The 23238-nt window shown below is 42.6% G+C and overlaps 1 protein-coding gene across 1 annotated transcript; it reads left to right on the forward strand.

The window, feature by feature from the left end:
- The first annotated feature begins 542 nt into the window (after positions 1 to 542).
- On the forward strand, positions 543 to 22706 carry LOC138661701 (galectin-4-like). Its single transcript, XM_069746563.1, has 10 exons — positions 543 to 690; positions 4803 to 4891; positions 10021 to 10216; positions 13339 to 13458; positions 13860 to 13895; positions 13994 to 14032; positions 14125 to 14151; positions 17256 to 17344; positions 22148 to 22310; positions 22406 to 22706. The coding sequence occupies exons 1-10, from the start codon at positions 646 to 648 to the stop codon at positions 22550 to 22552; spliced, it is 951 nt and encodes a 316-aa protein (XP_069602664.1). The 5' UTR covers positions 543 to 645; the 3' UTR covers positions 22553 to 22706.
- The last annotated feature ends 532 nt before the right edge of the window (positions 22707 to 23238 follow it).

The raw sequence follows: 23238 nt of genomic DNA on the forward strand, positions 1-23238 counted from the left end.
AAGAGGGGTAAACAACTCCACATTAATGCCTAGGGATGTAGAATGGGAGGTCATAAAAGCTCCTGTAGGTAAAATATTGAGGTTTCCCAATCCATATAGTGCATTTTTTTTTTTACATAAAAACAGAACAGACTATGGTGGTAATAGACATGATGGATAATTCTCTTGAGCCATTCTTGACTGGACAGGGCATTGATTGGACATTCCTAAATATTACTACCATACTTCCGTCATTTTTTGGCAGCCGACCAATAGCTCCATTGGTATGATCACTGAATAATGTCATCATACTGATATCACTAAGGATTAGGATAACAGTTTGTGTGGAAAGTTCTCTGCAAAAAAAGCTGAATATTTTCAGAATTTTCAGGTGAATTTACAAAGTCAAGATGTACAGTATACAGGGAATCCTCTCCATTTATGGCCTGTAATCATACATGGACATGAATCTGTCGTCTGATAGTAGAAAGGACTTCTTCTATGAAGTATGCGATAAAATTCAAGGTTCTTCATATTGCACGTAAGCCAGGAACAAAGGTTAAATATGTGGGACCGTTACCGTGCCCATATTACGTGTGTGTGTATATAAGGAAGCTGCTGCGTGGACGGAGCACTTTATCTTCCCCTCAGAGGACAACATCAGACATGGCCTTCGTATCACCTGCAGGATACCAGCCGGTTTACAACCCGGTAAGTGACGGCTTGGTCTTCTCATCACATAATTCCCATTTATAGGGTTATATACCGCAAATCTTTCAATTTTATGTTGTGAGCGTTTTTGAAAAAAAATCTCTTCCAAATCCATTATTTCTGAAATTTTGGAATCTGGTCTGATTTCCGACTAAACTAGCAAATCCACGTTCCCATTTATTTCTGTAATGAAGAAATTCATTCTGGATATGTGGTTTCAAATATCTTATCATTTAATTATATGATAAGACAACTACAGAGTTGTTTTTTATGTGTTGCAATCTGTCGTTTTTATTGGTCCCATTTTATGGTACATACAACTATTTTAATCCTTTATTTTGGCAAAGTGACAAATAAAAACAGCAATTCTGGCATTTTAATTTTTATTCACTTTAGCATTAAATTTTATGGTATTTTCTTAATTCGGACAGTTATGGATGCAGCCATGCCAAATATGCTAATTTTCTTATATATTTATGCTCTGGGAAAAAGGGGCTATAAGAGCTTCTGTATATTTATTTTTACTTCACTTTTTTTTTTTCAATTTTTCCTTATTTTTTATTGCACCCCCTTGAGAACTTGAACCTGCGATTGCTTGTACAACATACTGTAATAATGCATTGCATCCTAAAATTATCTTCCATGAAGCTCAGTCAGGGGCTGTGCTTCATAGATGTACAAACATGGCATACATAGGGGTCTGCAGTAGACCCCGGTTATCTTCTATGAAGCTCAGTCAGGGGCTGTGCTTCGTAGATGTACAAGCATGGCACACATAGGGGTCTGCAGTAGACCCCAGTTATCTTCTATGAAGCTCAGTCAGGGCCTGAGCTTCATAGATGTACAAGCATGGCATACATAGGGGTCTGCAGTAGACCCCGGTTATCTTCTATGAAGCTCAGTCAGGGGCTGTGCTTCGTAGATGTACAAGCATGGCACACATAGGGGTCTGCAGTAGACCCCAGTTATCTTCTATGAAGCTCAGTCAGGGCCTGAGCTTCATAGATGTACAAGCATGGCATACATAGGGGTCTGCAGTAGACCCCGGTTATCTTCTATGGAGCTCAGTCAGGGGCTGTGCTTCATAGATGTACAAACATGGCATACATAGGGGGTGTGCAGTAGACCCCAGTTATCTTCTATGGAGCTCAGTCAGGGGCTGTGCTTCATAGATGTACAAGCATGGCATACATAGGGGTCTGCAGTAGACCCCAGTTATCTTCTATGGAGCTCAGTCAAGGGCTGTGCTTCATAGATGTACATACATGGCATACATAGGGGTCTGCAGTAGACCCCAGTTATCTTCTATGGAGCTCAGTCAAGGGCTGTGCTTCATAGATGTACAAACATGGCATACATAGGGGGTCTGCAGTAGACCCCAGTTATCTTCTATGGAGCTCAGTCAGGGGCTGTGCTTCATAGATGTACAAGCATGGTATACATAGGGGTCTGCAGTAGACCCCGGTTATCTTCTATGGAGCTCAGTCAGGGGCTGTGCTTCATAGATGTACAAACATGGCATACATAGGGGGTCTGCAGTAGACCCCAGTTATCTTCTATGGAGCTCAGTCAGGGGCTGTGCTTCATAGATGTACAAACATGGCATACATAGGGGTCTGCAGTAGACCCCGGTTATCTTCTATGGAGCTCAGTCAAGGGCTGTGCTTCATAGATGTACATACATGGCATACATAGGGGTCTGCAGTAGACCCCAGTTATCTTCTATGAACCTCAGTCAGGGCCTGTGCTTCATAGATGTACAAACATGGCATACATAGGGGTCTGCAGTAGACCCCAGTTATCTTCTATGAACCTCAGTCAGGTCCTGTGCTTCATAGATGTACAAACATGGCATACATAGGGGTCTGCAGTAGACCCCGGTTATCTTCTATGGAGCTCAGTCAAGGGTTGTGCTTCATAGATGTACAAACATGGCATACATAGGGGTCTGCAGTAGACCCCGGTTATCTTCTATGGAGCTCAGTCAAGGGCTGTGCTTCATAGATGTACAAACATGGCATACATAGGGGTCTGCAGTAGACCCCAGTTATCTTCTATGAACCTCAGTCAGGGCCTGTGCTTCATAGATGTACAAACATGGCATACATAGGGGTCTGCAGTAGACCCCGGTTATCTTCCATGGAGCTCAGTCAAGGGCCTGTGCTTCATAGATGTACAAACATGGCATACATAGGGGTCTGCAGTAGACCCCAGTTATCTTCTATGGAGCTCAGTCAAGGGCCTGTGCTTCATAGATGTACAAACATGGCATACATAGGGGTCTGCAGTAGACCCCGGTTATCTTCTATGGAGCTCAGTCAGGGGCTGTGCTTCATAGATGTACAAACATAACATACATAGGGGTCTGCAGTAGACCCCGGTTATCTTCTATGGAGCTCAGTCAAGGGCCTGTGCTTCATAGATGTACAAACATGGCATACATAGGGGTCTGCAGTAGACCCCAGTTATCTTCTATGAAGCTCAGTCAGGTCCTGTACTTCATAGATGTACAAACATGGCATACATAGGGGTCTGCAGTAGACCCCAGTTATCTTCTATGAAGCTCAGTCAGGTCCTGTGCTTCATAGATGTACAAACATGGCATACATAGGGGTCTGCAGTAGACCCCAGTTATCTTCTATGAAGCTCAGTCAGGTCCTGTGCTTCATAGATGTACAAACATGGCATACATAGGGGTCTGCAGTAGACCCCAGTTATCTTCTATGGAGCTCAGTCAGGGCCTGTGCTTCATAGATGTACAAACATGGCATACATAGGGGGTCTGCAGTAGACCCCGGTTATCTTCTATGAAGCTCAGTCAGGGCCTGTGCTTCATAGATGTACAAACATGGCATACATAGGGGTCTGCAGTAGACCCCAGTTATCTTCTATGAAGCTCAGTCAGGGGCTGTGCTTCATAGATGTACAAGCATGGCATACATAGGGGTCTGCAGTAGACCCCAGTTATCTTCTATGAAGCTCAGTCAGGGCCTGTGCTTCATAGATGTACAAACATGGCATACATAGGGGTCTGCAGTAGACCCCGGTTATCTTCTATGAAGCTCAGTCAGGGCCTGTGCTTCATAGATGTACAAGCATGGCATACATAGTGGTCTGCAGTAGACCCCGGTTATCTTCTATGAAGCTCAGTCAGGGGCTGTGCTTCATAGATGTACAAACATGGCATACATAGGGGTCTGCAGTAGACCCCAGTTATCTTCTATGAACCTCAGTCAGGGCCTGTGCTTCATAGATGTACAAACATGGCATACATAGGGGTCTGCAGTAGACCCCGGTTATCTTCCATGGAGCTCAGTCAAGGGCCTGTGCTTCATAGATGTACAAACATGGCATACATAGGGGTCTGCAGTAGACCCCAGTTATCTTCTATGGAGCTCAGTCAAGGGCCTGTGCTTCATAGATGTACAAACATGGCATACATAGTGGTCTGCAGTAGACCCCGGTTATCTTCTATGAAGCTCGGTCAGGGCCTGAGCTTCATAGATGTACAAACATGGCATACATAGGGGTCTGCAGTAGACCCCAGTTATCTTCTATGAAGCTCAGTCAGGGCCTGTGCTTCATAGATGTACAAACATGGCATACATAGGGGTCTGCAGTAGACCCCGGTTATCTTCTATGAAGCTCAGTCAGGGCCTGTGCTTCATAGATGTACAAGCATGGCATACATAGGGGTCTGCAGTAGACCCCAGTCTTCCATGACAGCGTTCCATTTCCAACCCCTTAAATGCCACTATCACAATTGACCGCAGCATCTAAAGGGTTAAGCTGCAACGATCCATGCTCGGTCAGTATTGTGGGGGTTTGCTGGGTGCTTGTGCTGCCCCCGCTTAGTAGTTTGTCACTCCACCTCAGGATGAGAGTACATGTGAACCCATTCAGCATGAGCGCTGTATACACAAAACCGTCAATTTTATCAATAAAGATCAGTTGATTTATTTTATTTTTTATTCTTTTTTTTTTTGTTCTTTTTTCTAAAATTTAGACGCACTACAAATTTTGCACTGGTTGCAAAAGTATTCACACCCCTTAATATTTCTTTGCAGGAGGTTGTCTACGAATATAATTCTAATTTGTCCATTTTTGTTTAGCGCGTTCCTTACAGGCAACCAATTCATGGCGGTCTGCGGCCTGGTATGTCGGTATATGTCCTGGGCACGGTTAATAATCATGTGAACAGGTAATTATCTAAATCTAATTAACCACCAAATATTACAGCTGCCTTTTTTTGTGGGGGAAATGTGTCAAAATATGACTAAAGTATGTGAAGAGACCCTTTAGTCACACAATCTGAACATATTTATCTAGAATTTACTTAATACTTTAAAGGTTAATCAATAATAAGGAAGATTTATGAAAACTTCAAACAGAAAAATTTTCATTGTTGCCCATAGCAACCAGTCAAGATGTGAAGCAGGTCCTTAAAGGTCCTTATTTTTATCTTTGTTGATGGACTTTTGCGTCTGCATGCACGCCAGTAAGGCAGAACCCATAATTGTCAGCTCTTTTGGTTTGGCTGTCCAAGAAATTATTCAGCGCTGCCAGAAAATTTTCATGGGTGACCACATCCTTTTAAAAAGCGCACTTGAACACATCATTTGGATCCCCGGGAAATATCCTTACGTGAGGCATCGGGGCTGTTAAGTTCGCCAAATCCTCCATGGCCCTTTTTCTAGGAACCTCCTTGATGTTCGGGTAAAATATGCTAGTAGTAAAAATTCACCAAGGTCTGTTAGTAAGGATGCAAAAGGCTCTGACAGGGATTTTATATGTATAAGCTACCTAGGAGCTGTAGATGCGGGCAACGGCCAGGGGACGGTCGGACCTATGTGCACTACTTGTATGGAGCAGGACCAGGAGCTGAGCCCGTCCATAGAGCGCATGTGCCGGCTGTGTTATACAGCAGCCATCCAAACATACCTGCTATGGTAGGTGTTAGATCCGCAGTCTAACCCCTTAGATGCCACTCTCAGGTATCACAGCGGCATTTAAGAGGTAGGAAATAAGATGCCAATGGCACCAAGGTGCCTACTGTAAGGGCCATGTCTGAAAACAACGTTTATAGGAGATGAGTAATTTTACAATACACTGCACTACTATAGATAGCACTGTAGTGTCATGCACCATGGATCAACTAGGGAAAAAAAAAATCTAAAGCTATCTATCTATTAACTATCTATCCATTTATCTATCATCTAAGTATCTATTATCTATCTATCAATCATCTATCTATTAACTATCTAATATCTATCTATTATCTATCTATTATCTATCTATCATCTATCTATTAACTATCTTTTATCTATCTATTATCTATCTATTATCTATCATCTAAGTATCTATTATCTATCATCTAAGTATCTATTATCTATCTATTATCTATCTATCTATTATCTATCTATTATCTATCATCTATCTATCATCTAATATCCATCTATTATCTATTATCTATCTATCTATTATCTATCTATTATCTATCTATCATCTATCTATGTGTATATATATATATATATATTAATATTACATATATTATGTTATATAAATATAATTCATATAGAAAGTAATATATTTTGTACCCATGTTGCCACGAGTGTAACTGTACGAACTAATAAAATATTACAATATTCATCCTATATTGTTAACATCAAAGCAAAACATAAAATAATAATAGAATTGCCAAAGTTTCTTTTTGATCATTTTGTCGTACCCCCCAAAAAAATCTGATCAAAAAGTTGTATGAATCCCAAAATGATATTAATAAAAAAACTATAGCTCATATTGTAAAAAAAAAAACAACAGGAACAAGCAACAATCCTTGATACAGTTATGTTGACCGAAATATATAGAAGTTGTCACTTTTGGAAGGCGAGGAGTAAAAATTGAAAGAGAACAAGGGAGCACTGGGACTCTGTTGTCCAAGAGCCCACATAGCCCTGGTTGCAAAAGTTTACACGCCATTTAATTCTTCAAATATTTTTCCTATTTGGCCAACCTAGTAACGTGTGAGATTGACCAGGCTATCTGGCAGATGACGGGGCTCGTCAGATGTCTCCGACCGGCTTTAGTAGCAGAAGAGGTGATATCATCACCGTACATGACACATGCTGTCATCTTATCATGGTGACATGCAATAGCTCAGTAATTAGCGATGTTGGCGTGTGACCCCTAGTGTGACTTGGCGCAGTAGTAAATGAAGTTATACATTTACATGACATTCACCTGATTACAGTAAAACGTTTCCATAACCATCAGGCACAGTTTCGCTCATATAAATCCCTCAGGTGCCATTTTATTGCAGGCCTCAGCAAACATATTCAATCCTTGTAAAGTCCTACCGGCCAAAGGTGAATACTCCCTAAAGCGGATGTACAAACCTTGACGTGTACCCTTATCAGCGTGGGTGGCAGTATATATTCTGGGGGCACAGTATATATTTTTATATTCTGGGGGCACAGTATATATTTTTATATTCTGGGGGCACAGTATATATTTTTTATATTCTGGCGGCACAGTATATATTTTTTATATTCTGGGGCACAGTATATATTTTTTATATTCTGGGGGCACAGTATATATTTTTTATATTCTGGGGCACAGTATATATTTTTTATATTCTGGGGGCACAGTATATATTTTTATATTCGGGGGGGGCACAGTATATATTTTTTATATTTTGGGGGCACAGTATATATTTTTATATTTTGGGGGCACAGTATATATTTTTATATTCTGGGGGCACAGTATATATTTTTTTATATTCTGGGGGCACAGTATATATATTTTTATATTCTGGGGGCACAGTATATTTTTTTATATTCTGGTGCACAGTATATTTTTATATTCTGGGGGGTACAGTATATATTTTTTATATTCTGGGGGCACAGTATATATTTTTTATATTCTGGTGCACAGTATATTTTTATATTCTGGGGGGTACAGTATATTTATATATTTTTTATATTCTGGGGGCACAGTATATATTTTTATATTCTGGGGGCACAGTATATATTTTTATATTCGGGGAGCACAGTATATATTTTTTATATTCTGGTGCACAGTATATTTTTATATTCTGGGGGGGTACAGTATATATTTTTTATATTCTGGTGCACAGTATATATTTTTTATATTCTGGGGCACAGTATATATTTTTATATTCTGGTGCACAGTATATTTTTTTTATATTCTGGGGGCACAGTATATATATTTTTATATTCTGGGGGCACAGTATATTTTTTTATATTCTGGTGCACAGTATATATTTTTTATATTCTGGGGGCACAGTATATATTTTTATATTCTGGGGGCACAGTATATATGTTTTAGATTCTGTGGCACAGTATATATTTTTTATATTCTGGGGGCACAGTATATATTTTTATATTCTGGGGCACAGTATATATTTTTATATTCTGGGGGCACAGTATATATTTTTTATATTCTGGCTGCAGAGTATATAATTTTTATATTCTGGAGGCAAAGTATATATTTTTTATATTCTGGGGGCACAGTATATATTTTATATATTCTGGTGCACAGTATATATTTTTATATTCGGGGGGGGCACAGTATATATTTTTTATATTTTGGGGGCACAGTATATATTTTTATATTCTGGGGGCACAGTATATATTTTTTTATATTCTGGGGGCACAGTATATATTTTTTTATATTCTGGGGGCACAGTATATTTTTATATTCGGGGAGCACAGTATATATTTTTTATATTCTGGTCCACAGTATATTTTTATATTCTGGGGGTACAGTATATATTTTTTATATTCTGGTGCACAGTATATATTTTTTATATTCTGGGGGCACAGTATATATTTTTATATTCTGGTGCACAGTATATTTTTGTTATATTCTGGGGGCACAGTATATATTTTTATATTCTGGGGGCACAGTATATATTTTTTAGATTCTGGGGCACAGTATATATTTTTTAGATTCTGGGGGCACAGTATATATTTTTATATTCTGGGGGCACAGTATATATTTTTTATATTCTGGGGGCACAGTATATATTTTTTATATTGTGGGGCACAGTATATATTTTTTATATTCTGGGGGCACAGTATATATTTTTTATATTCTGGTGCACAGTATATATTTTTTATATTCTGAGGCACAGTATATATTTTTTATATTCTGGGGGCACAGTATATATTTTTTATATTCTGGGGGCACAGTATATGTTTTTTATATTCTGGAGGCAAAGTATATATTTTTATTTTGTACAGGAGGAGGAGGTGGTGAGCTGTGACATCACCTATTGTGAATGGTGGATCCTGTTTTATCTACTGTATATAGAGGTGTTATCAGTCATTATACAGGAGGTGGGAGGTGAGCTGTGATATCACCTATTGTGAAGGGTAGATCCTGTGTTATCTACTGTATACAGAGGTGTTATCAGTCATTATACAGGAGGTGGGAGGTGAGCTGTGACATCACCTATTGTGAATGGTGGATCCTGTGTTATCTATTGCATATAGAGGTGTTATCAGTCATTATACAGGAGGTGGGAGGTGAGCTGTGACATCACCTATTGTGAATGGTGTATCCTGTGCTATCTACTGTATACAGAGGTGTTATCAGTCATTGTACAGGAGGAGGAGGTGAGCTGTGACATCACCTATTGTGAAGGGTGGATCCTGTGTTATCTACTGTATATACAGTACCTTGGTGAGGCCACCTTTACCAAAGAGCAGCTGAGCTAAGTGACCATCTTGTTCATTACCTGTAGAATGAACTCTTAAACAGGGTGTCCAGCCACTAAAAAGACAAAGTAAAACAATTTTCAAACTGGTGTTAAATGATATAGTAATACTTGTCTTACCGATCCCCTGCCTCTCGTCATATGTCACTTCTCCGGTCTCCTTCAGATCTCTTTATTTTCTGCTCTGTGACCACTGCAGCCAATCAGTGGCTGTAGCGTTGATGTGTTAGTCACCACTGTGGCCAGTGATTGGCTGCGCCCTCACATGTGTGATCAGATATAGCAGGAGGTTCAGAGACCGGTGGGGAACACAGGAAGCTCCGTGATGGGGGATCAGTTAGGTGAGTATTCCTCCTTTCCATATTTTACACAATTCTGAGTGTTCTTAAAACCTTTCATGTAGGCGGACAACACCGCTAATGAATTCACCAATACATAATCCCCAATATTGGCAATTTCAGGACACTTTAGTCCCCCTCCCAGTCTCTCCCAAGAACAACTCAGTTCCTTCCAAAAAAAAACGCCCTCTTAAAGGCAAGGTTTGTGTAAAGAAAAAAGTTGCGACTTTAATGTCCTTGACTTCTCCATAGGTTCCATGTGAATTTTTCGTGTGGGGGAGACGTTGCCTTCCACTTTAATCCCCGCTTTGATGGGAAGGACAGGGTGGTGTGCAACACTTCACAATCCGGCCATTGGGGAAGTGAAGAAATAAAGAAAGATGGATTCCCCTTTCACAAAGGAAAGCCCTTCGAATTGGTGTTTATGGTCAATGCTGGAGGCTACCAGGTAAGGAACCAAAGGTCCAGGGTTGTTCCCGTCTGAGCCCCGAAATGTAACACAATAATGACTTTTTTTTCTTACAACCAAGTATGAAAGCTTTTAATGTCGATGAATTAAAGGGAAAGTGTCATCAAAAATGCTTCTATTTTTTAAATCAGGTTTTTATGTAAAACATATCTTTATTTTTTTATTAAATCTTTGACAAGGTTTTTTTAATTTATTATTTATTCAATTTACTTTCAGGCACATGCAAATTAAGAGCAATAGCCTAAATCAGACCTTTCTTGTGTAAAAGCGTTATCTGAGCATGCTCTAATTTGGGCAAATGTTATTATGAAGGAAGAAAGAGGAGGTGAGCTGTGATATCACCTATTGTGAATGGTGGATCCTGTGTTATCTACTGTATATAGAAGTGTTATCAGTCATTGTACAGGAGGAGGAGGTGAGCTGTGATATCACCTATTGTGAATGGTGGATCCTGTGTTATCTACTATATATAGAGCTGTTATCAGTCATTGTACAGCAGGAGGAGATGAGCTGTGATATCACCTATTGTGAATGGTGGATTCTGTGTTATCTACTGTATATAGAGGTGTTTTCAGTGATTGTACAGCAGGAGGAGGAGGTGAGCTGTGATATCACCTATTGTGAATGGTGGATTCTGTGTTATCTACTGTATATAGAGGTGTTTTCAGTGATTGTACAGCAGGAGGAGGAGGTGAGCTGTGATATCACCTATTGTGAATGGTGGATTCTGTGTTATCTACTGTATATAGAGGTGTTTTCAGTCATTGTACAGGAGGGGGAGAAGGTGAGCTGTGAGATCACCTATTGTGAATGGTGGATTCTGTGTTATCTACTGTATATAGAGGTGTTATCAGTCATTGTACAGGAGGAGGAGGAGGTAAGCTGTGACATCACCTATTGTGAATGGTGGATCCTGTGTTATCTACTGTATATAGAGGTGTTATCACTCATTGTACAGCAGGAGGAGGTGAGGTGTGACATCACCTATTGTGAATGGTGGATCCTGTGTTATCTACTGTATATAGAGGTGTTATCAGTCGTACAGGAGGAGCAGGTGAGCTGTGACATCACCTATTGTGAATGGTGGATCCTGTGTTATCTACTGTATATAGAGGTGTTATCAGTCATTGTACAGGAGGAGGAGGTGAGCTGTGACATCACCTATTGTGAATGGTGGATCCTGTGTTATCTACTGTATATAGAGGTGTTATCAGTCATTGTACAGGAGGAGCAGGTGAGCTGTGACATCACCTATTGTGAATGGTGGATCCTGTGCTATCTACTGTATATAGAGGTGTTATCAGTCATTGTACAGGAGGAGCAGGTGAGCTGTGACATCACCTATTGTGAATGGTGGATCCTGTGTTATCTACTGTATATTGAGGTGTTATCAGTCATTGTACAGGAGGAGGAGTTGAGATGTGACATCACCTATTGTGAATGGTGGATCCTGTTATATACTGTATATAGAGGTGTTATCAGACATTGTACAGGAGGAGGTGAGCTGTGACATCACCTATTGTGAATGGTGGATCCTGTGTTATATACTGTATATAGAGGTGTTATCTGTTAGTGTATATGGAGCGCCCCCAGACACAGGGCCACAGGCTACTCGGTACCGGTCCTCTCTGTCTTAGTTCTGGGGTTGTCACGGTGGCTGGACCCGGTCCGTGACCTTGCTAAGGGGCGTCCAATAAAAGGGATGATGAAAGTCAGCTAAGGCTTCATGACGCCACCTGTGGTATTCGGCCAGAGAGACCAACGCTGCTTGGGGTCCACTGGGGTGATGTGATGGCAGCTAAATGGTATACCTTCCCACAGGTGAAGTATGTCCCCAGGGCTTCCCGATAATGTAGATGGCGATGGTGTGAGGTGCAGTCAATAACGAGGACACAGGGTTGCAGTCTCTTTACCTTTTACTGAAGACTTCAGGATCCTCAGTCCAGGACACTGTCTACAGGGCTGTCTGAGACCGGCCGGTCCGAGGGCACATCCAGAGTTCCCTTTGCAGATGGAAATCGTTGCCTACCACTAGCGCCTGTGTGTTGTAGTGCTTCCCTGCTGAGCATTCGGGATAGTCCTCACAACTTCTGTTTTTGTTCTTTCTAGTTCTTTCTATTCTCTGTCCCCCAGGTTTGTTATGGCTAGGATGCACCCGTTTGACGGGAAGGCTCGGAGCTATTCTGAGACCCTAGAGATGCCCCTCTCCACGTTTGCCCCCTATGTCTTCTTAGGTGATGTATGTTAGACAGCCAACCTATAATTAACTGTCCTGCGGTATTTGAAGTAAGGCATAAAGTCAGTTACTTCCTCGGTGTTCCGGGCACCGGCTACGCGCCTCAGTAGGATGTTGCCGTTCTCGGGGCACGACTCCTACTGGCTCTCATTTGTGCTTTGATCTCGTTTCTCACTGTCCACAATATCCTTCGCTTCGTGTCCTTTCTTTAGATGCCGCCGCAGGGTAGCTCAGGCGCGGCTCCGTAACATTCTATCCTTGTCGCTAGGTGCCTGCCAGGTACCCACGCCTGACAGGGACCCCCCTGAATCTTCCCCGCAACACCCCCTGCCACGGGATGTTGCCTGAATCCAACCCACTCAGCTTCTGACTAACTTCCTATCCAACACCTAGTTTTACCAGTGTGAGGACTGACCTAATAAATAAAACCTTTTGCTCCCCCTAGTGGCTGGAGTGTGAAGTGTACTGTGTGCTGGTGATACCTGGTCAGATGAACTCCTTTATTGCCATCAGACGTACCATCACTCCCCTTAGTGGCAGAGCGATACTACTGCAACGACCAGGTCTCTGGGGCGCTGCATAAACCTGTCTGTGATGACAATGGGACCGCTTAAAAGTTATATGTACACAATAGGAAGTATGAGTCTGGTATTACGCCTGGTCGACTGTCAAAGTTACTAGATTCTGTTTTTTTTTCTAACATTGATATCAAAAAGTCACCAAAAAATAATTACCAAAATGTTTAAGAAATACATTAAACATAAAAACCTGATGTAAGCCACAGGTCATTTTTAATGACAAAATCCGTTTGACCTCGACTCATCCTTCATTGACAATAAGGTGTTTCCGTTCCCTTTTCGTTCAGGTGAATGTAAATGGTTCTGCCTTCTACCATTACAAGCACAGGATCGCGGTGGAAAGAGTGGACAGTATTCAGGTGGAAGGAGACGTGACTATCCAGTCTCTGAGCATTGTCGGTGGAGGGGTGAGTCAAAATTTGGTTGCAAAGGAAGAATCGGTCACCTCTGAGGACTTATTTTATTACTTATTACATAATGATGGTGAAACTCTTTTTTTTCTTAAAATATTGCATTGGGATGTTCTTCCTGTTATTCCTCCTGGAAAAACGATGAACAAACTGACAACTGGGTGTTACCATCAATAATGCAAACTATGACATCGTAATTACTGATTGGACACTGAGCGTGTGGGGACAACCCCCATTAATATGGGGAATGGTCAGTTAGCCCCAAAATTGGTGACTAGGCAGAAAATTGGGGGGAACACGTAGGGGTTACGATTGTAGTAATTGGTAGAAGTATAGGGACAAGAGTCAGAAGAAACAAGAGCCGAGCTTCTATTTTATCACATACATTTTTGTTGTAGGGCCCGATGGTGACTCCTGCCTTCCCCTCAGGTGGGGTAAGTATCATGGGATGGAGACCCTACATAATCTGTTGCGGCATCGGGCATCTGGCTGTGTGGCCAATGTAATGTATCTTCTCTGTTTATCTCTTAAGATGATGCCACAGCCCGGATATCCAGCCATGAACCTGCCGGTGAGTTTTGGTGCACCGGTTACTCTATCTGTGCCATACTATACAATACCATATAACTTCCATCATCTTCATTTGTTTTTTCTCTTTCTCAGGCAATGGGAGGACCCAGCTATAACCCGGTCAGTATACATCGCTCCTGGGTAACTCACATTACAATGCTCTAATGGTGGTAAAATAGGACGGCCCAAGATATGGCTGGACGGCATTAAACCACACTGCCAATCATGCTCCACCCACTTAGCCTGATTGCCAGCTCCTCAGTGTTCCTCCTCCCTGGTGCTGCAGAATCTCCCCCCATTTAGTCTAATTGACAGCTCCTCAGTGTCCCTCCTCCCTGGTGCTGCTGAATCTCCTCCCACCTAGCCTGATTGACAGCTCCTCAGTGTCCCTCTTCCCTGGTGCTGCCAAATCTCCTCCCATCTAGCCTGATTGACAGCTCCTCAGTGTTCCTCCTCCCTGGTGCTGCGGAATCTCCTCCCACTAAGCCTGATTGACAGCTCCTCAGTGTTCCTCCTCCCTGATGCTGCCGATTCTCCTCCCATTAAGCCTGATTGACAGCTCCTCAGTGTTCCTCTTCCCTGGTGCTGCAGAATCTCCCCCCATTTAGTCTAATTGACAGCTCCTCAGTGTCCCTCCTCCCTGGTGCTGCTGACTCTCCTCCCACCTAGACTGATTGACAGCTCCTCAGTGTCCCTCTTCCCTGGTGCTGCCAAATCTCCTCCCATCTAGCCTGATTGACAGCTCCTCAGTGTTCCTCCTCCCTGGTGCTGCAGAATCTACTCCCACTAAGCCTGATTGACAGCTCCTCAGTGTTCCTCCTCCCTGGTGCTGCAGAATCTTCCCCCATTTAGTCTAATTGACAGCTCCTCAGTGTCCCTCCTCCCTGGTGCTGCCAAATCTCCTCGCATCTAGCCTGATTGTCAGCTCCTCGGTGTCCCTCCTCCCTGGTGCTGCCGAATCTCCTCCCACCTAGCCTGATAGTTCCTCAGTGTCTCTCCTCCCTAGTGCTGCTGAATCTCGTCCCACCTAGATTGATTGACAGCTCTCCGGTGTTCCCTCCTTCGTCCCTTTCCTGAATCTCCTCCCACCTAGACGGATTGACAGCTCCTCAGTGTTCCTCCTCCCGCGTGCCGCAGAATCTCCCCCCATTTAGCCTGATTGACAGCTCCTCAGTGTCCCTCCTCCCTGGTGCTGCTGAATCTCCTCCCATTTAGCCTGATTGACAGCTCTTCAGTGTCCCTCCTCCCTGGTGCTGCCAAATCTCCTCCCATTTAGCCTGATTGACAGCTCCTCGGTATCTCACGTTCCTATTACTATTAAGCCTTGTTTTGATATACTACTAACCACTTAGCTGCCACAGTGGCTTCTGATTGTAGCATCTGAGGGGTTTATTGTGTTGCATCAGTTATCTTTGATCCCAAGTGGCAGCTGTCAATCACAGCCCGCCCAGTGCTGATAGTAACGATACAACCACTGTCATTTCTAGCGTCTATCTCTGTGATTTGTGGTGGATGAAGCCAAGACGTACAGTGGGGCAAAAAAGTATTTAGTCAGTCAGCAATAGTGCAAGTTCCACCACTTAAAAAGATGAGAGGCGTCTGTAATTTACATCATAGGTAGACCTCAACTATGGGAGACAAACTGAGAAAAAAAAATCCAGAAAATCACATTGTCTGTTTTTTTAACAATTTATTTGCATATTATGGTGGAAAATAAGTATTTGGTCAGAAACAAAATTTCATCTCAATACTTTGTAATATATCCTTTGTTGGCAATGACAGAGGTCAAACGTTTTCTGTAAGTCTTCACAAGGTTGCCACACACTGTTGTTGGTATGTTGGCCCATTCCTCCATGCAGATCTCCTCTAGAGCAGTGATGTTTTTGGCTTTTCGCTTGGCAACACGGACTTTCAACTCCCTCCAAAGGTTTTCTATAGGGTTGAGATCTGGAGACTGGCTAGGCCACTCCAGGACCTTGAAATGCTTCTTAGGAAGCCACTCCTTCGTTGCCCTGGCGGTGTGCTTTGGATCATTGTCATGTTGAAAGACCCAGCCACGTTTCATCTTCAATGCCCTTGCTGATGGAAGGAGGTTTGCACTCAAAATCTCACGATACATGGCCCCATTCATTCTTTCATGTACCCGGATCAGTCGTCCTGGCCCCTTTGCAGAGAAACAGCCCCAAAGCATGATGTTTCCACCACCATGCTTTACAGTAGGTATGGTGTTTGATGGATGCAACTCAGTATTCTTTTTCCTCCAAACACGACAAGTTGTGTTTCTACCAAACATTTCCAGTTTGGTTTCATCAGACCATAGGACATTCTCCCAAAACTCCTCTGGATCATCCAAATGCTCTCTAGCAAACTTCAGACGGGCCCGGACATGTACTGGCTTAAGCAGTGGGACACGTCTGGCACTGCAGGATCTGAGTCCATGGTGGCGTAGTGTGTTACTTATGGTAGGCCTTAATACATTGGTCCCAGCTCTCTGCAGTTCATTCACTAGGTCCCCCCGCGTGGTTCTGGGATTTTTGCTCTCCGTTCTTGTGATCATTCTGACCCCACGGGGTGGGATTTTGCGTGGAGCCCCAGTTCGAGGGAGATTATCAGTGGTCTTGTATGTCTTCCATTTTCTAATTATTGCTCCCACTGTTGATTTCTTCACTCCAAGCTGGTTGGCTATTGCAGATTCAGTCTTCCCAGCCTGGTGCAGGGCTACAATTTTGTTTCTGGTGTCCTTTGACAGCTCTTTGGTCTTCACCATAGTGGAGTTTGGAGTCAGACTATTTGAGGGTGTGCACAGGTGTCTTTTTATACTGATAACAAGTTTAAACAGGTGCCATTACTACAGGTAATGAGTGGAGGAAAGAGGAGACTCTTAAAGAAGAAGTTACAGGTCTGTGTGAGCCAGAAATCTTGATTGTTGTTTCTGACCAAATACTTATTTTCCACCATAATATGCAAATAAATTGTTAAAAAAACAGACAATGTGATTTTCTGGATTTTTTTTTCTCAGTTTGTCTCCCATAGTTGAGGTCTACCTATGATGTAAATTACAGACGCCTCTCATCTTTTTAAGTGGTCGAACTTGCACTATTGCTGACTGACTAAATACTTTTTTGCCCCACTGTATTTGACCACCAGAACTGAGGAACAATGCCGTAGTCTATCATTTGGCCATGCTTTTGTCCACTTACATCTCGTGTGTTGCCTCCTTCCAGCCAGTTCCTTACCGTGCAAACATCCCTGGAGGACTGACACCGAAGAGGACTTTTGTGATCAGAGGATTCATGCCAATGGGAAGCCAAAGGTGAGGGCGTAGCGGCACTATTAGGTGCCTGATCACATTTTGCCGCCATACTAAGTAATTTGGCTCAGTGTAAATATTAGTCTCTTCTAATAACCAGCTATTTTCTCCCTAGAGCCAACTTACTACCCTAGCTGATTAATAATAACATCATTTGGTACAGTAGATGATAGAGTTTCGGCCTCTTACTGCATCTGCTGTAAGGGTGAACGCAGCTTTCATATCACTTTGCAAATTTGTCAGGAAAGGAGCAAAAATGGAGTAAAAGTTTGCTATATACAGTGAATGTGGGCCACAGCACCACTAGGGGGAGCTAATAAATCTGTATGCAGTAAGCTCCTAAACTCCCTCTAGTGGTGGCTGGAGGGACCAAACATTGCCTCTTTTATTGGGACCAGTGGTATTTTTAAATGGCGCCATTTGGCGGTAGATATATAGTATTGAAGAGCTTTAATATTTTTGGGGAAGTAGTGTTATGAATAAAACAGCATTTCTATCATTGTTTTTTGGGGATTTCTTTTGCAATGCTCACCATACAGCATAAATAACATGGTAACATTATTCTGCAGGCCCCATCCATGGTGATCCCAAATATATATATATATGTTTATTTTATGTATTATTATGTTTTACTACCGTTATCATTTAGAAAACAAAACATGTTGTAGTATTTCTAGACCTATAACATGTAGCTTCATGGATGCTTGTCTTATTTGATGGGAAGAGTTGGAGCTTTTATCGCTATTGTTTTGGGGGGTACAAACAACATTTTGACTAGTCAGAACACAATTAATTCAGACCCCGCAAAAAAAAAAAAGACACAAACATAAGACCAGGCAAAATAAATGCAGAAACCAAACTAGACTCCAAAATAAATTTGGGCCTGAGACTTCGTGGAAGAAGGTTTGAACGCCGAAACGCGCGTAGGGGTCCCCTGGTACCACACTCCTGCTGAGGTAATACTACTCTCGCAATATCACAAATATATACCTTGGATCTATGAGCCTTGACAGGGAGTTTATTTCATTACTATATAGGATATTGATTATACAGATTACTATATAAATATCGTAGCAATATAAATATGGTCTAATAGACGGCATTATACAGTTACCATCCCCTGGATGTTTATTGGATCTATTTATATCAAATGTACTATATATGAACAATGTGTTTCCTTTATTATTACTTTGCCTGCAATGTGGTGCCATATTTTTTTCTGATTTGATGTGGCTAGTTATTCTACATTGCTTTTTTTTCATATCAACCCTTTTTGTTTTTGAAGTGTAGAAATGCCATAATGGCATGGTGCTATAATGCCAAGGTGTCATAGTGCCATAATGCCATGGTGCCATGGTGCCATAGTGTCATAATGCCATGGTGCCATAGTGCCATAATGCCATGGTGTCATAGTGCCATAATGCCATGGTGCCATAGTGCCATAATGCCAAGGTGTCATAGTGCCATAATGCCATGGTGCCATAGTGCTATAATGCCATGGTGTCATAGTGCCATAATGCCATGGTGCCATAGTGCTATAATGCCAAGGTGCCATAGTGCTATAATGCCATGGTGCCATAATGCCATGGTGCCATAGTGTCATAATGCCATGGTGCCATAGTGCCATAATGCCATGGTGTCATAGTGCCATAATGCCATGGTGCCATAGTGCCATAATGCCATGGTGCCATAGTGTCATAATGCCATGGTGTCATAGTGCCATAATGCCATGGTGTCATAGTGCCATAATGCCATGGTGCCATAGTGCTATAATGTTATGGTGTCATAGTGCCATAATGCCATGGTGTCATAGTGCCATAATGCCATGGTACGATAGTGTCATAATGCCATGGTGTCATAGTGCCATAATGCCATGGTGCCATAGTGCTATAATGCCATGGTGCCATAGTGTTATAATGCCATGGTGCCATAGTGCTATAATGCCATGGTGCCATAGTGCTATAATGCCATGGTGTCATAGTGCCATAATGCCATAGTGCTATAATGCCATGGTGCCATAGTGTCATAATGCCATGGTACGATAGTGCCATAATGCCATGGTGCCATAATGCCATGGTGTCATAGTGCTATAATGCCATGGTACGATAGTGCCATAATGCCATGGTGTCATAGTGCCATAATGCCATGGTACCATAGTGCTATAATGTCATGGTGTCATAGTGCCATAATGCCATGGTGTCATAGTGCCATAAAGCCATGGTACGATAGTGCCATAATGCCATGGTGCCATAATGCCATAAAGCCATGGTACGATAGTGTCATAATGCCATGGTGTCATAGTGCCATAATGCCATAGTGCTATAATGCCATGGTGCCATAGTGTCATAATGCCATGGTACGATAGTGCCATAATGCCATGGTGCCATAATGCCATGGTGTCATAGTGCTATAATGCCATGGTACGATAGTGCCATAATGCCATGGTGCCATAATGCCATGGTGTCATAGTGCCATAATGCCATGGTACGATAGTGCCATAATGGCATGGTGCTATAATGCCATGGTGTCATAGTGTCATAATGCCATGGTGTCATAGTGCTATAATGCCATGGTACGATAGTGCCATAATGGCATGGTGCTATAATGCCATGGTGTCATAGTGCCATAATGCCATGGTGCCATAGTGCTATAATGCCATGGTGCCATAGTGTCATAATGCCATGGTGTCATAGTGCTATAATGCCATGGTACGATAGTGCCATAATGGCATGGTGCTATAATGCCATGGTGTCATAGTGCCATAATGCCATGGTGCCATAGTGCTATAATGCCATGGTGCCATAGTGTCATAATGCCATGGTACGATAGTGCCATAATGCCATGGTGCCATAATGCCATGGTGTCATAGTGCTATAATGCCATGGTGCCATAGTGTCATAATGCCATGGTACGATAGTGCCATAATGCCATGGTGCTATAATGCCATGGTGCTATAATGCCATGGTGTCATAGTGCCATAATGCCCTAGTGCCATAATGCCATGGTGCCATAATGCCATGGTGCCATAGTGTCATAATGCCCTAGTGCCATAGTGCCATAATGTCATAGTGCTATAATGCCATGGTGCCATAGTGTCATAATGCCATGGTGTCATAGTGCCATAATGCCATGTGCCTTAATGCCATAATGCCACGGTGTCATAGTGCCATGTGTCATAATGCCATGGTATCATAGTGCCATAGTGTCATGTGCCATAATGCTATGGTGCCAGAGTTCCATAATGCCACAGTGTCATAGTGCCATGGTGCCATAATGCCATGGTGCCATAGTGTCATAATGCCATGGTACGATAGTGCCATAATGCCATGGTGCTATAATGCCATGGTGCTATAATGCCATGGTGTCATAGTGCCATAATGCCCTAGTGCCATAATGCCATGGTGCCATAATGTCATAATGCCCTAGTGCCATAGTGCCATAATGTCATAGTGCTATAATGCCATGGTGCCATAGTGTCATAATGCCATGGTGTCATAGTGCCATAATGCTCTAGTGCCATAATGCCATGGTGTCATAGTGCCATAATGCCATGTGCCTTAATGCCATAATGCCACGGTGTCATAGTGCCATGTGTCATAATGCCATGGTATCATAGTGCCATAGTGTCATGTGCCATAATGCTATGGTGCCAGAGTTCCATAATGCCACAGTGTCATAGTGCCATGGTGCCATAATGCCATGGTGCCATAGTGTCATAATGCCATGGTACGATAGTGCCATAATGCCATGGTGTCATAGTGCCATAATGCCATGGTGTCATAATGTCATAATGCCATGGTACGATAGTGCCATAATGCCATGGTGCCATAGTGCTATGGTGTCATAGTACCATAATGCCATGGTGTCATAGTGCTATAATGCCATGGAGCCATAATGTCATAATGCCATGGTACGATAGTGCCATAATGCCATAGTGCTATGGTGTCATAGTGCCATAATGCCATGGTGTCATAGTGCTATAATGCCATGGTGCCATAGTGTCATAATGCCATGGTGCCATAATGCTATGGTGTCATAGTGCCATGGTCCCCTAGTGCCATAATGCCCTAGTGCCATAATGCCATGGTGCCATAATGCCATGTGCCTTAATGCCATAATGCCACGGTGTCATAGTGCCATGTGTCATAATTCCATGGTGCCATAATGCGCTAGTGCCATAATGCCATGGTGCCATAGTGCCATAATGCCACGGTGTCATAGTGCCATGTGTCATAATTCCATGGTGCCATAATGCGCTAGTGCCATAATGCCATGTGCCTTAATGCCCTAGTGCCATAATGCCATGGTGCCATAATGCCATGTGCCATAATGCCATGTGCCTTAATGCCCTAGTGCCATAATGCCATAATGCCATGGTGCCATAATTCCATGGTGCCATAATGCTATGGTGTCATAATTCCATGGTGCCATAGTGCCATGTGCCTTAATGCCATAATGCCACGGTGTCATAGTACCATGTGTCATAATGCCATGGTGTCATAGTGCCATATTGTCATGTGTCATGATGCTATGGTGCCAGAGTTCCATAATGCCACAGTGTCATAGTGCCATAATGCCATGGTGTCTTAGTGCCATAATAAAATGGTGTCATAGTGTCTTAATATCATAGTGCCTTAATGCCATAGTTCCATAATGCCATGGTGCAATAGTGACGTAGTGCCATGGTGTCATATAGAATGGCGTGACAGTGCCATAATGCCATGGTGTCTTAGTGCCATAATGCCATGGTGCCATAGCCCATACCATCATTGCCTTTTGTGGTCTCATTATCGCTCTCTCTTTCAGGTTCCATATCAATTTCAAAACGATTAATGGTGAAGTCGCTTTTCACTTCAACGTTCGCCTTAATGAACGTGTGGTGGTGCGGAACAGCAAGCTCGGGGGCTCCTGGGGCTCTGAAGAGAGGGGTGTAACAAACAACCCCTTTGTGCCAGGGCAGTATTTTGATGTGAGTATCTGGAGATGGCGACAGAGGAGCGCCCGCCCGCCATGGTTTTACCTCGGTGACTGATCTGGCATATTCTGAATATTCTGTTCCTTCAGATCTCCATCCGCAGCGGCAGTGGCCGGTACAAGGTGTATGTGAACGGGCAGCCCTTCTGTGAGTACGGCCACCGCTTCCAGGCCCTGCAGATGATTAACACCCTGGAGGTGGAAGGAGATGTGGTCCTGTCACTCGTACAGTTTTGAGGAATCCTCAAATGTGAAGAGCGACAGACAGAAGACGTCCGGTCTCTGGATTAGCTGAAAAAAAAAAAGTTTAAGTGACAGATATTAAGGTCAAAGATTTCCAAACTCCATATTTGTGATTGGTATTAATAAAATACTGTTCATTTACAAATAATTCTGTCATATTTTAATTAAAATCTGTTCTGAATGGGCCTAGATATACTCAGCGGAGCGGCTGTGGATGGCCTGACAGGCAGAAACGAGCAATTTATAATGGTCGCCGTTGTTTCCACAAACTTTGCATAAATCAATAGTAAAAGGAAATCTAAAAACGTTGAATAAATCAGAAAATATACTTCTTTATCCACTTATGAACCACTTCTATCCCCCCTCCCCACTCACCTCCTGAATTGATTATCCACTATGAAAAACTACTCCTTGCTCAAGAAAATACAGCTCACTGAGGTATCAGATTATAGCTGCCTATAGAAGTCTATAGAGAGGGAAGAAGGGAGAAGAGTGAAAGAGAGAGGCAGAGAGATATAAAGAAACAGTGCTGATGCTTTTTAGTTTTTTTTTTTATTTTAAGTATTTTATCTCACTTTGGTGAAGGATTCACAGCTACACTGCTCAGTACTGCTGTATAATGTCCTCCGTGATGTTGCTCCTTTGATAGATGCACGACAGAGACATGAGAGCAGGAATTC

This window comes from Ranitomeya imitator, chromosome 2, assembly GCF_032444005.1.
Source record: "Ranitomeya imitator isolate aRanImi1 chromosome 2, aRanImi1.pri, whole genome shotgun sequence".
Classification (NCBI taxonomy): Eukaryota; Metazoa; Chordata; class Amphibia; order Anura; family Dendrobatidae; genus Ranitomeya; species Ranitomeya imitator.

Coding starts and splice junctions, on each gene's coding strand:
- LOC138661701 (XM_069746563.1), top strand. CDS start 646: ATGGCCTTCGTATCACCTGCAGGATACCAGCCGGTTTACAACCCG. Junction 4,892..10,020: donor GTTAATAATCATGTGAACAG/GTAATTATCTAA, acceptor ACTTCTCCATAG/GTTCCATGTGAATTTTTCGT. Junction 22,311..22,405: donor TGCCAGGGCAGTATTTTGAT/GTGAGTATCTGG, acceptor CTGTTCCTTCAG/ATCTCCATCCGCAGCGGCAG.